General features: G+C 34.3%; 2 protein-coding genes across 4 annotated transcripts; one reads left to right on the top strand and one right to left on the bottom strand.

Annotated features, from left to right (window-relative positions):
- The first annotated feature begins 122 nt into the window (after positions 1-122).
- Positions 123-5,726, top strand: LOC110709837 (serine hydroxymethyltransferase 2, mitochondrial). The gene is made up of 15 exons (XM_021888094.1): positions 123-441; positions 536-586; positions 754-840; positions 1,367-1,488; positions 1,588-1,664; positions 1,960-2,084; positions 2,716-2,808; positions 3,239-3,331; positions 3,442-3,639; positions 3,939-4,043; positions 4,156-4,221; positions 4,341-4,418; positions 4,872-4,983; positions 5,074-5,184; positions 5,295-5,726. Exons 1-15 carry the CDS (start codon positions 349-351, stop codon positions 5,441-5,443), a joined length of 1,560 nt encoding a protein of 519 aa, XP_021743786.1. The 5' UTR covers positions 123-348; the 3' UTR covers positions 5,444-5,726.
- A 111-nt stretch (positions 5,727-5,837) lies between these two features.
- Positions 5,838-11,429, bottom strand: LOC110709838 (CBL-interacting serine/threonine-protein kinase 8-like). Of its 3 annotated transcripts, XM_021888095.1 has the most exons (14): positions 10,775-11,418; positions 9,359-9,421; positions 9,005-9,076; positions 8,731-8,838; positions 8,573-8,647; positions 8,442-8,495; positions 8,217-8,342; positions 7,862-7,951; positions 7,490-7,612; positions 7,224-7,343; positions 6,919-7,035; positions 6,727-6,783; positions 6,558-6,632; positions 5,838-6,331 (listed from the first exon to the last, which is right to left on the bottom strand). In XM_021888095.1, exons 1-14 carry the CDS (start codon positions 10,931-10,933, stop codon positions 6,224-6,226), a joined length of 1,347 nt encoding a protein of 448 aa, XP_021743787.1. In that variant the 5' UTR covers positions 10,934-11,418; the 3' UTR covers positions 5,838-6,223. The 3 variants fall into 3 exon arrangements, with proteins under 3 accessions (XP_021743787.1, XP_021743788.1, XP_021743789.1); XM_021888096.1 differs by lacking the exon at positions 7,490-7,612 and having other exon boundaries at positions 10,775-11,419; XM_021888097.1 differs by lacking the exons at positions 6,558-6,632; positions 6,727-6,783; positions 6,919-7,035; positions 7,224-7,343; positions 7,490-7,612 and having other exon boundaries at positions 10,775-11,429.
- Positions 11,430-12,139: the final 710 nt, after the last annotated feature.

Here is a 12,139-nt window from a genome sequence, read left to right on the forward strand (position 1 = left end):
TTAAACTTAACTAAACCTATTTGAATTTGTTAAACTTAAATGAATCTATCTAAATTATTAAACCTGAAATAACCAAACAACCCTTGAAAAGGACGTATATACGACCATCTAAAAATGGAAAATGAAAACACCAATTAAGTTATCAAATCCAACATAGTAGGTGGAGGTCCCACCAACAACAACCGCACCAATCTACCAACCCACTGAAGTCTGAAAGTAGCAAAGTGCCCGATTGCTGACATCAACAACCACTGCATCTCCATTCTCCACTCCATTCCCAATCAACCGCCACAAAAAAATTCAGAAGAGAGAGAAAATCAGCTACTTCTAGAGAGAGAAAGCGCGGCAATGGCGATGTCAATGGCGCTTCGCAGACTCTCCTCTTCTTCTTCATCATCTTCCTTTCGTCCTATCTTCAATGGCGGTTCTAATTTCTACATGGTTGATATTCTTTTTTTCATATTATAAACTTACGCATTATCATTTTTAATTGAATGTATGTACATTTTCATATTTCCTGCATTATTTTTGGCAGTCTTCTTTGTCAAATCAAGCTTCTCTTGATAGCAATCGATCTCGTGTTAATGTAAGTTATTTAGTTATTTGTTGGAATTAGAAATATTTATTATTTGTTGTTTTAATGTTGCAATCTATTGATTTAGGGTTTGGTGATTTGTATCAATGGTGATCGTACTAATTTTATTTTATTTTATTTATTTATTTATTTATTTATTTTTTAATTTTTGGATTTAGTGGATAAAGCAGCTGAATGAACCGCTTGAGGTTATTGATCCTGAGATTGCAGACATTATTGAGCTGGAAAAAGCTCGGCAATGGAAGGTAAATTAATTACTGAATAATTATTTTATTTAATATGGTACTCCGCATTATGTTTAAGAAGATTTTGCTCAGTTCTGTTTTGTTAATGATGTTTATTTGATTTCAATGCGTAAATGCGAAATGTGTTGCCATTTCATTTTAATGTTTACACCATTGTTGGTATCTTGGCGTAAATTCGTGTTTATGTATCACCATGGAAGATGCAACTTGTAAGCCGCCTTAATCTGATAAATGGAAGTCAAAACTTCATTTGATGTTGATCGAATATACCATATATTTGTACATTTACGGCCTGTTTGGTATTGTTAATGCAGCTCCACTCTCAATTAGTTTCCTTTGTACGGAGTACATAGAAAAATACGTACTTGGGACTTTGGGAGAGGATTGTTTTACCATGGACTTTGACTTCTTTTCAAAATCACACGAATCTCAGTATCACTATTCATTCATTTATTCGTATTACCTATTAATCAGGTTGACTGAGGAATTATTTGGTCTCACATTGAAAATTTATGGGTGCCTATAGGGGCTTGAGCTTATACCGTCGGAGAATTTCACATCTGTTTCAGTAATGCAAGCTGTTGGTTCTGTCATGACTAACAAATACAGTGAAGGATATCCAGGGGCTAGATACTATGGAGGAAATGAGTATGATAAAGCTCCATCCTTTTTTTTTTTTTTTTTTTTTCAAATGTAGGTGTGATATATTGTAGTTCCTTGTCTCATCTTAAGTAAAATGGATATCAGGTACATTGATATGGCTGAGTCATTGTGTCAGAAGCGGGCATTGGAAGCTTTTCAACTGGATCCTGCAAAATGGGGAGGTGAGCCAAAATTGCGAGCACATGTCCAGAAGTTGTATAATAGTTGCAAGCTATACCTTCCACAACCACAACATTTTTGCACGAAAATTGTACAATTAGGATTTTTAATTGAACAGTGTACTTCCAATTTTATGGATGATATTTTTGATAAAAGTCATGGAAAGGATTCATCAAAACAGTCTCTGTTTTGTATTCCATATTATGAGGGCTTTCATAATTAACAATCAATAGTACTCCTTAGTTCTTGCATCTAGCATCATGAAGAACAATCTATTTTTTCTCATTATTATTGCAGTCAATGTGCAGTCTCTATCTGGATCACCAGCCAACTTCCAAGCTTATACTGCACTTCTGAAACCCCATGAAAGAATCATGGCACTTGATTTACCTCATGGTGGACATCTTTCGCACGGTTATCAGGTGCTCTAACTTTGTTCAATGAAACATTTGTTTAGATTTTGGGTGTGTGTGTGCGTGCATGTGTGCAAAATTTTGGGGTTTTGTTAGGATTTATCAATTAAAAAATCATCAACTATCATTCATGCTGGTTTATATGCATTTTATTTATAATAGAGAAATTACTCTCAACTCAAAGAAGACCTAGGCATTGCTTTCATTTTGTATGTTGTGGCCTCCAGTTTGCTGGAAGAACTCATTACTTGCATTACTTAAACTAAGTTATATTCCTCCACTTTTCCCAGCTTCCTTAGTAAGTGAAATATAAGTTTCTAGAACACACGTTAATAAAATTGCCCATTAGAGACTATCAACCTTAATAAAAATGGCATAGGCCTTTCTATATATGTTCATATATTTGAAACTACTTTCGTCCCTCTCCGGATCGGTGATTGAGCTTTCCAAAGCAGCTGTAAACTTAGTTGATTGGTTTTGAGTTAAGTTGGCTAACTATCTACCATGGAGAATTTTTAAAGTTATCCTTCATTAATTTGGCTTTACTCTCTGAAATGAGGAATTGTTGTAGGACTGGCTTACGAGTTTTCTTATGCTCATGCTGAAATGCAGGCTCAATCATTTTTCTTTTTACTTGCAGACTGACACCAAGAAGATATCAGCTGTGTCCATATTCTTTGAGACCATGCCATATAGATTGGATGAGAGCACAGGTTACATAGACTATGATCAGGTACTCTCGTTTTGAGACTTGTATGCTCCATGTTTTTAAAGGAAAAAAAATTTGGTTTTTGGCCAATTTGCTGTGGTGTTCCATGCTCTTCCTTCTTTTGGATTAATGAAAAATGGATTGCATTCCTCTGGTCTTGTTAGATGTCATGTGTTAGCCAGGAAAATATGGATGTACATGTACTTATTGGATGTTTTATAAAAGTTTATCTGTCAGTGAATTTATATATAATGTCATTTGTTTCTATTGAAGAATGAATTACCATGTGCATAAACCATGCTTCGTATTTCTCTATAGTGTTATCTAATAATCTAATACTCTTCATAGATCTTAAAGTTTAGTACGGATAAGTTTGTGACTAACTTCTTTATTGAAAAATATATTTTGTGTCATTAAAGAGTGTACTAATTCTTGTCAATATAAATCTTTGCAGATGGAGAAGAGTGCCACTTTGTTTAGGCCAAAATTAATAGTTGCTGGTGCAAGTGCTTATGCACGCCTATATGATTATGCACGGATCAGAAAGGTGCACTCCCTTAGCTTATACTTTTGTTTCTGTAGTCTCATTATTTCCTCATTCATCTCTCTGTCTTGAAATGAAAGGTATGATGATTTTTTTTTTGATTGGTCCAATAGGTTTGTGACAAGCAAAAAGCTATCATGCTAGCAGATATGGCACATATCAGTGGGTTGGTTGCTGCAGGTGTCATTCCATCTCCTTTTGAGTATGCAGACATAGTGACAACTACAACACATAAATCTCTCCGAGGGCCACGAGGAGCAATGATATTTTTTAGGAAGGGTCTGAAAGAGATGAACAAGAAAGGGCAGGAAGTGAGTTTTTGTTTCTTTGACAAGAATAATCTGCATCAATCCATTCATTTCTGTCCCAATTATTTGGTTGGACAAATATTTAAACTCTAATTACAGTAACATTTTCTCTGTAATGGTTAAATGCTGAGATCATCCATCCATTGAGGCTTATTTGTAACCTTTGTTCATTCAGAATCCAAATTGTTATTTCGGGCTGGGGACTAATTAATAATTATTGACCAGTTCAGTAATGAGAAAACGGGTGAGTAGATCATTTACATCAAGTAAATGAATTCTAAGTAGTTGAGTTGTTGTTGCAGGTAATGTATGATTTTGAAGACAAAATCAATCAGGCTGTCTTCCCAGGACTTCAGGGTGGACCACACAATCACACTATTGCTGGCTTAGCTGTTGCATTGAAACAGGTCTATCTTGAATTTTGTATATGAATTTTCAGATCAAAGATACAATTTCCAGCTTGTAATGTATGTTAATCTAACTATTTTATACTCCATATATATGCTTTGTAATGTTTAGGCTAGGACTCCAGAGTACAAAGCCTATCAAGAGCAGGTGCTAAGTAACTGTGCTGCATTTGCCCAGGTACATCAATCAAAACAAATTGTTCAAAATCCCTGAGTATTTTTCTTCATTATCAGTTCATTGCTATTGTGGTAGGCAATTCCCTGACAAGGCTTGGTCCAACACTATTGATTTTGCAGAAGCTGGCAGACAATGGGTATCATCTGGTTTCTGGCGGGACCGATAACCATCTAGTCTTGGTGAATCTGAGAGACAAGGTGAACGATCTAATTTTTGTATTTTCATGAATGTTTGAGTCTGCAGGTTATTTGGTCCTAGATAATGGCTCATGGTTTTGTATTTTCTCAATTATTAATTTATATTGATATTGACATGGCTGATCTCCTTCAGATTTAAACTGCTATTAGGGATTTGTCCCTCAAGTTCCAAATTAGAGAATAATGTCACTATCTCTTGTTTGAGTTATGGAACTGCTTGGAGGCCATTTTTAGTATTAAGTAGGAAAATTTGCATGCCCCTAATGTATTGTTGCAAATAACATGCTATCATTAATGGTGTTTCTTGGAAAGTATCTAATAATTGATTTTGCATTCCTCTGCCAACCCATGGTGGGATTTATGGATTGGAAAAGTGTGGTAAAACCAAGTGGGCTGTCTTCAAATTATTAGAATGTAACCTTTGTCCTCTTTTCTTTATTTTCCCATGGAAAGGGTATCGATGGATCACGAGTTGAAAAGGTCATGGAAGCAGTTCATATTGCTGCTAATAAAAATACAGTTCCTGGTGATGTGTCAGCCATGATTCCTGGAGGCATCCGTATGGGTAGGCCATCATCACCTATCAATATATCATACCCCTGTGAATTTTACATCCCCACTGTCATCATATAAATGGTCTATTTTGTTGTCATAGGAACCCCTGCGCTAACATCCAGGGGATTTGTGGAAGAGGATTTTGCCAAAGTGGCTGACTTCTTTGATGCTGCTGTTAAATTGGCGTTAAAGATAAAGGCTGACACAAAAGGTTCATATGTCAATTTGTGCTGTAATTATTCCATGCTCTTCTTTAGTCATCCACATTGAAAGTGAATAATGAATGATCTAATGCTGTCCATCTGAAACCTCTTTTCAAAGGGACAAAGCTGAAGGATTTTGTAGCTACCATGCAATCAAATGACAACTTCCAGTCTGAGATCATGAAGCTGCGCCAAGATGTTGAGGACTTTGCTAAACAATTTCCGACAATTGGTTTTGAGAAAGAGACGATGAAATACAAAGACTAGACATTGCAGTCAACGAAAGATCGAGAATGTTGCTCAGATAATTGGTCAGCCTCTCTAGTGGAAAATTGAACAAGATATAGTGAAGTATCACGGCAAAATAACAACTATATGAAAAGAGAGAATCCAAGTATACGGCAGTTTGATATTATTCAGCATGAATTTGTATCAGGCATGTATCAAAACAGCAACAAATTAAATGTCGCCAATATTAGCAGATTTTTTTTATTAGTTGATCACTCTTTTTGGTATCAAATAAAGAAGCAAAGAATCATTATTTTCTTAACAGAAGAATCTGAAAGACTGAAATTACTGCACTACACGTTCAATCATCAGGGACTTTCCCTACATTAAACTAATAATTACTCAATAGAAAACACTGTAACATTAACTTATCTAAGACAATTAGCTCACTATTATATGTGTAACAAGCATAGAAGCAAACAAGTCCAAGATTCAGCATGTCTTCATATCAAGCAAAATTCGTCTGCCTTTCAAAAATCAAAGAAAACCCAAGAGATTTACAAAAACAGCGTATTAATTAAGGTCATACTTAATTTCCTCACATCTATGTAATATAGTACAGAAAGTTCTATAGCCTTCACTTCCTAAGAAAAGATATACAAACATCATTTGGAGATGAGTTCTGCTCTTCAATCCCGAGTTAGCTACACTGCTGTCTCTTAGTTTTCTTTCGTGGATCCAACTGATGCTGGTGTGGGATTGTGAAGTAAGCTCATCACAATCCAAAAGCCTCCTAATTAATCTGAAGTAAGATAAAAGCTATGGACGCTTTCTACCAATCTTGTTCTTGCCAATTCTTGATATCCCCGAATCATTAGGAGGCTTCCAAATTATATCATCCAGATTTTCGCAGAAGTTTTTGTAAAACTACAACATGAAAAAGCATCAATCAGTTGCATGATTTTGAGAAGTAGCACTGCTGAGCTAAAAGTATTCCTCTGAGTTATAAATGACATGGCATAAACAGCAGTCCAGAAAATGTAGAGCAATTGATGATAATAATTGGGCAACCAAAGATACAAACTCTCTAACCAATCACTCGACAAGTTAACTGCTAATTGAATCATAAGAAAAGCAAGTAAAAAAAACTAACATTGAGGTACTCGTTAGGATCACCAGCAACTCTTTGAATATCAACCAACAAAAATGTAGGCGCAACTTCAAATACCTGGAAAAATGAATCTAAATCAGTTCCAACTTCCCACCAATGAAAAGAATTCAGAACATCAGAGTAACCAACCACAATGAAGAGGAAGACTTACTTCTAAAATCACAGTGATATTTCCAGTCTTATTAGCTGATAGACCTTCAATCCTCATCTGGCAGAAAAAGAGAAAGAAACAAATATTATTGCTAGCAAACATAAACAGCAAGCATAAAAAAATGTCACCACCAAATAACAGATCTAAGATCAAGGTTGAGAAAGATTGTTAAAAGCTCCTAGGACTTCCTACCTTATAGTTCCGTATATGCGTCTTGAAACCCATTGATTGGGCAACTACTTCCATACTTGATAAGACAACTTTTTCTGGCTTTTGGGAAACAAAGCGTGTTTGATGTTTCACTGAATCCTGTTAAAGAGTGAAGGGATATTTAAATTTAAGCAGTAAAAAAGAGATTAAGAGAATTCTCGCAGTCTAGATATATAACATTAAACTTTTTAACATTAATAGGAAAATCTAGTGAAATACCACACACAGAGGCATGATAGGTTCAAGGTCGCAAAAGTATAAAGGAGCCAGGAGATACAGCTTCATACCTTGCCTTTATCAAACAAGGATTGGAGATTTAATCCCTGTGATAGAATGATAAGGTCAAATGCATTGAGAATCAATGGCCCAGCATCATCATCTCCATGCTGCTGATACTCTTGCTGATTCTGCAATAAAAGTGATATCATACCCCGTATGCAGCAAAGATAATCTAAGATAAAATTATATTTAAATTCAGGGAATGTGATTTGAATTAGCCTCTCCTATCTCAGATGAACTAAACTAGGGAACCAAATTTCAAGTTCTCACTGACCTCAGTCTCATCAAAAACAGCATTTATGTCATCCAAGTTGACATCTTCATATTCAATATAACTAACAGGAGTATAATCTTTTTTGAACCATTCATCATCTTTAATATCTTCCATCCTAATGCGCTACAGAGAAGAAGAAGAAGAAGAAGAAGAAGAAGAAGAAGAAGAAGAAGAAGAAGAAGAAGAAGAAGAAGAAGAAGAAAAGAACATACAACTCAGAATTAAATACATAAAGTAACTGAAATAGTCTGACAAGGAAAAACATAAAACAAATTGTGAAAAGGTACTAAAAGCTTCATTAAAGTAATCAGGTTTTCATATGCTTGTATAAACTTGAGTACACACAACTTAAGTTTGACAGAAAAATCTTACGCTTTGAGGATTTGGGTCCAATATTCGCTTGATTAAAGATTTTGCTCCCATGGAGAACCAAGAAGGAAATGAAAAATCGGCATTTGCAATCTGCAGATCAGAAGTCAAGTGTGAAGATAAATTAAGATTAAGGGAACAATTCCAAAATAAATTTGATGCTTTGATACTTGCCCGTATTACATGGGAGAATTCATCAGTGAAAAACATTTTTATAAAAGAAACAAAAACATCCAGCAGGATTAGAAGAAAAGGATCAAGTATACAGAAGGTCAATGTTACCCAAAAGCCTGATAGCTTTAACAAAGGATCAATGTTAACAAGGAAGTCATATTAACTCCAATCAAAATGTTCATGCCTTACTGTATAGTGTCGTGAGTTCAAGTTCGTCAAATGGGAGATAACCTGCCATCAAGACATAAAGGATAATCCCACAAGACCAAATATCTGCCAGAGCACCATCGTAGCCCTTGTGATTGAGAACCTAGTAGGAGATTTGGAGAGAAATTATGATTTAGGAGTCAAAAGACAAAAAAAAAAAAAAAAAACATATATCTAAAGTAGTTTGCTGAAGTGCCATTACCTCTGGCGCCACATAGTTAGGAGTCCCACAAGTAGTCTTCAGGAGACTAACTCCCTAAAAAAAATAGAGCCTAGTGAAAATCATCTAAATAACATTTCTTCAACTGGACAAAAATATTATGAAATATATACCTCTGGAGGTTGTGCACTAAGTCCAAAATCAGAAATTTTTAAATTTCCCTGGGAATCTAGGAGAAGATTTTCAGGCTGGAAAAACATAGAAACGGATTTTAGGATGCTCATACGGCAATATCAGCAAAATGGTCATTTTGAGAACAATAGTAATTCACCTTCAAATCCCTATGGTAAACCCCTTTGCTATGGCAAAACTCTACACCATCAATCAATTGCTGGAAATATGTGCGAGCTTCCACCTCGCTGAGTCGTCCACGGTGAGCCTGCAAAATTAGGAGGGATTAATGTAGTTCTTTCAAGCCTGTCCATACTCTTATGAGCCATGGATCAGGGGGTACATAATCATGACAAGGTCATACCTCAAAAATAAAAACTCAGCACAAAACAAGGTCATATCTCAAAAACAAAAACTCAGCACAAAAAACTTACAATTTTATCAAACAATTCGCCACCCGTAATGTATTCTAATATGATATAGATCTTGGTACGACTTGCCAGTACCTGCACAGTTGACAGCACCAGCTTATTTCAAGGACATTTATGCATCCTCACAAAACACAAAGCATATCCTATCTACAATAATTTTTTCATGGGCCCAATTATTTAGGCTAATTCTTCTAATTCTGTAGGCAAATTCTTCCATTAACACTAGTAATATATTCTTCAAATTATTACTGCAAAATGTATTCACAACACACAGCCTATATAAATTATAGCACACCAGTCATGGAAAACAAACTATGCTTCACTTACGAAAAAATACTCTGACCAAAGCATCCTTACCTCGTGTAAACGAACAACATGTGGATGCCTAACAAGTTTCATTATGGATATCTCCCTTTTTATCTGCAGGAAGGCAAATATGCTCAGTGTGTAATGGTACAAAAAAGTATAGCGAAAACTAAAAAGAGAGGTGAGGTGCAGGGAAGTACAATTAGCAAAATGGTGTAACTTCCAAATCATATACAAGTACTTTGATGCAAACAAATTCAATTTCATACAAAATCCTAAGCAAACAAATTTGGACCAAGCCATATAATTACATTTGAGCAAAGAACCAGCAGCAGACATATTAAGCAATAGAAATTAAGCGTCTGATTGAAGCCAATTCATGCAAATATAATCTTCAATTACACATCCCAATAAATTATATTATGTTACAGTATAATAGTGCCACAAAGCTCGAACATAAATAGGACAACAAATGGAGAGCGTAAGCAAACTTCATCTTCTATGGCGAACAAGTAACAATTGGGCATAGTTGCAGAGTGGAACTCTTAAGAATAATCAAAAGGTGTTCAATATCATCCAGTGTATACTTCTGAAAAATCATATCCACAAAATATGCACTACACCTAACAGGGCAGCAAATTATGGGCGTGAGCCTGTGAGGTGATACTGCTTTACTAAGATTGAGCCTGATAAAGGACAGACATAAACTAGGTTTGCCCCTTCAAATCATGGTGCAAGGCTAGCTAAGAAAAGGTAGCAATGTTGAGATTGGTCTAACATAGAATGACTAAAAGGTTACAAGAGTCATGAAGCTAACTAAGGGCGACTGACCCTATGGTTATATATTCAAGGCTGGATCCTTACACCTTGATCACTGCTCATGGCAGGTGAGTAGAGACTTAGATTAGCCAAATTACAAATTCTGTCAACTAATCAAAATTGCTTCTCATTGTTAACCTACTTGAGGGACAACAACCACCAACTCAAGTAATTAGGAAATATAAGAAAATCTTGAAATTTTGAATTCACAAGGAAATTCACAAAATTGAAATGCAATTTCCTCCAGAAAAACAATCCTTTAATCCTTTATACTGTAATATTCCTTTAAATTGTGATTTCTAGGATTTGATTGTACTTTCAAGAGCCAATTACAACATAGTCTTGGACTAACCTTCTAACATTAGTTAGTAGGTGGTAATTTATCTTTGACTAGGCTCGACGACGGCCTATCAGATATCAATGCAAGTCTCCATCCAACATACACAAATCATCTACTATGCAACATCAATACATGTATATTATAAGCTCGATCATGGCCTATTCAACTAAAATCACAAGAAAAACACATAACAAGTCAAAAATCAACCAATTCCCAACTTAATTATAACCCCCACAAATTTATCATAATGGATCTCCCAATTCTATTTTTTTTATACTCAGTCAAATAAAGACGAGAGAGAAAATCACCTGCTCAACCATCTTATGCTTAAGGATGGCACTTCGATCAAGAACTTTCATGGCAACACTTTCACCAGTTTCTGTGTTCTGAGCAAATTTCACCTTAGCAAAAGTTCCTTCTCCAATTGTTCTTCCTATCTCATACTTTCCTACTTTTCTCACCACCATCTCTTCCTCTCTTTAATTTCTTACTCTAGAAATTCAATTGTTCAATTTGGCAGGGCATAAACAAAATTCTCTTCTTTTTTCTTCACAAACAGCATCAATTCAAAGAGTAAAGATGAAGATTTTCCTCTTTTCCCACTAATCTCCAAAAAAAATCCACATTTAGAAATTTGATTGATACCCAATTTCTATAATAATTTAAAAAGATTTAAAAAAATCAAAAAGCTAACAACTTTAAAAAGTCCTGCAAAAAATAAATAGAGTCCTGAAAAATTGGGATTTTGTTTTCTTGTTTAATTGCCAAATTGCAATTGGTGGGAAAATAAAGTATGGAACTTTTAATGAGATTTTTGTGCCGAAAAAGCATAGAATATAAACATTAAACATGAAAATTGGGTTTGGGGTTTTATAGGTTGAGGGAAAGCATGTTGTTTTTGTAGGTCTATATGTTAGGTTGGATTTTGGTAGCTATAATCATATAAATGCTCTAAATTTGCTTCAAATTTTTTTTTTATTTTTTTTTTATTTTTGTGAAGATAATTACTACGTAAATTTGTTGATTAATTAAATAAAGTTAACTCTATTAAAAAAAGAAAAAAAAAGTTAACAACTAAGATAAAATAAAGATGTGGGAATCGTTGACAGCATAACCCCAAGAGGAAGAATATGTTTTGTAGGTTGCTATAGCTTTAATAAATACTCTACCTGTGTCCTCAATCAGCATCTCATCACTGATCACTCTTCATTCGGAAACTTTAAGCTAAAAAAACATACTAGTATGATTGACCATTTACATACTTGTATTTCGTCATGTATTATACATTAAGATTAATCCAACACTGTCTAAAAAAAGACTAATCTAACAATATATTATACAATAACATTATTTATTATGTAAAAGTAAAAACTATGTCTAAACTAATAATAAGTAAATAGTGAAAAAAAAAAAATCAATGTATGACACTTAAAAAATAGAGGAAGTATGACATAAATTTTACTAAAATGAGAGAAGAAATAATTAGATGAATTTGCATTCAATATAAAAAGAAAGTAGAGATATAATATTATTAAGAAAAATAATTCTATAAATCAATAAAATAACGTAAAAGAAAAATGTAGCTACTATTTCAATTTTAAATTATTTACAACGATTTAACATGTGTAAAAAAATCATTGCAAATAATTTAAAACGTTCGTAATAATAACGGA

This window comes from Chenopodium quinoa, unplaced genomic scaffold (genome assembly GCF_001683475.1).
Source record: "Chenopodium quinoa cultivar QQ74 unplaced genomic scaffold, ASM168347v1, whole genome shotgun sequence".
Classification (NCBI taxonomy): Eukaryota; Viridiplantae; Streptophyta; class Magnoliopsida; order Caryophyllales; family Amaranthaceae; genus Chenopodium; species Chenopodium quinoa.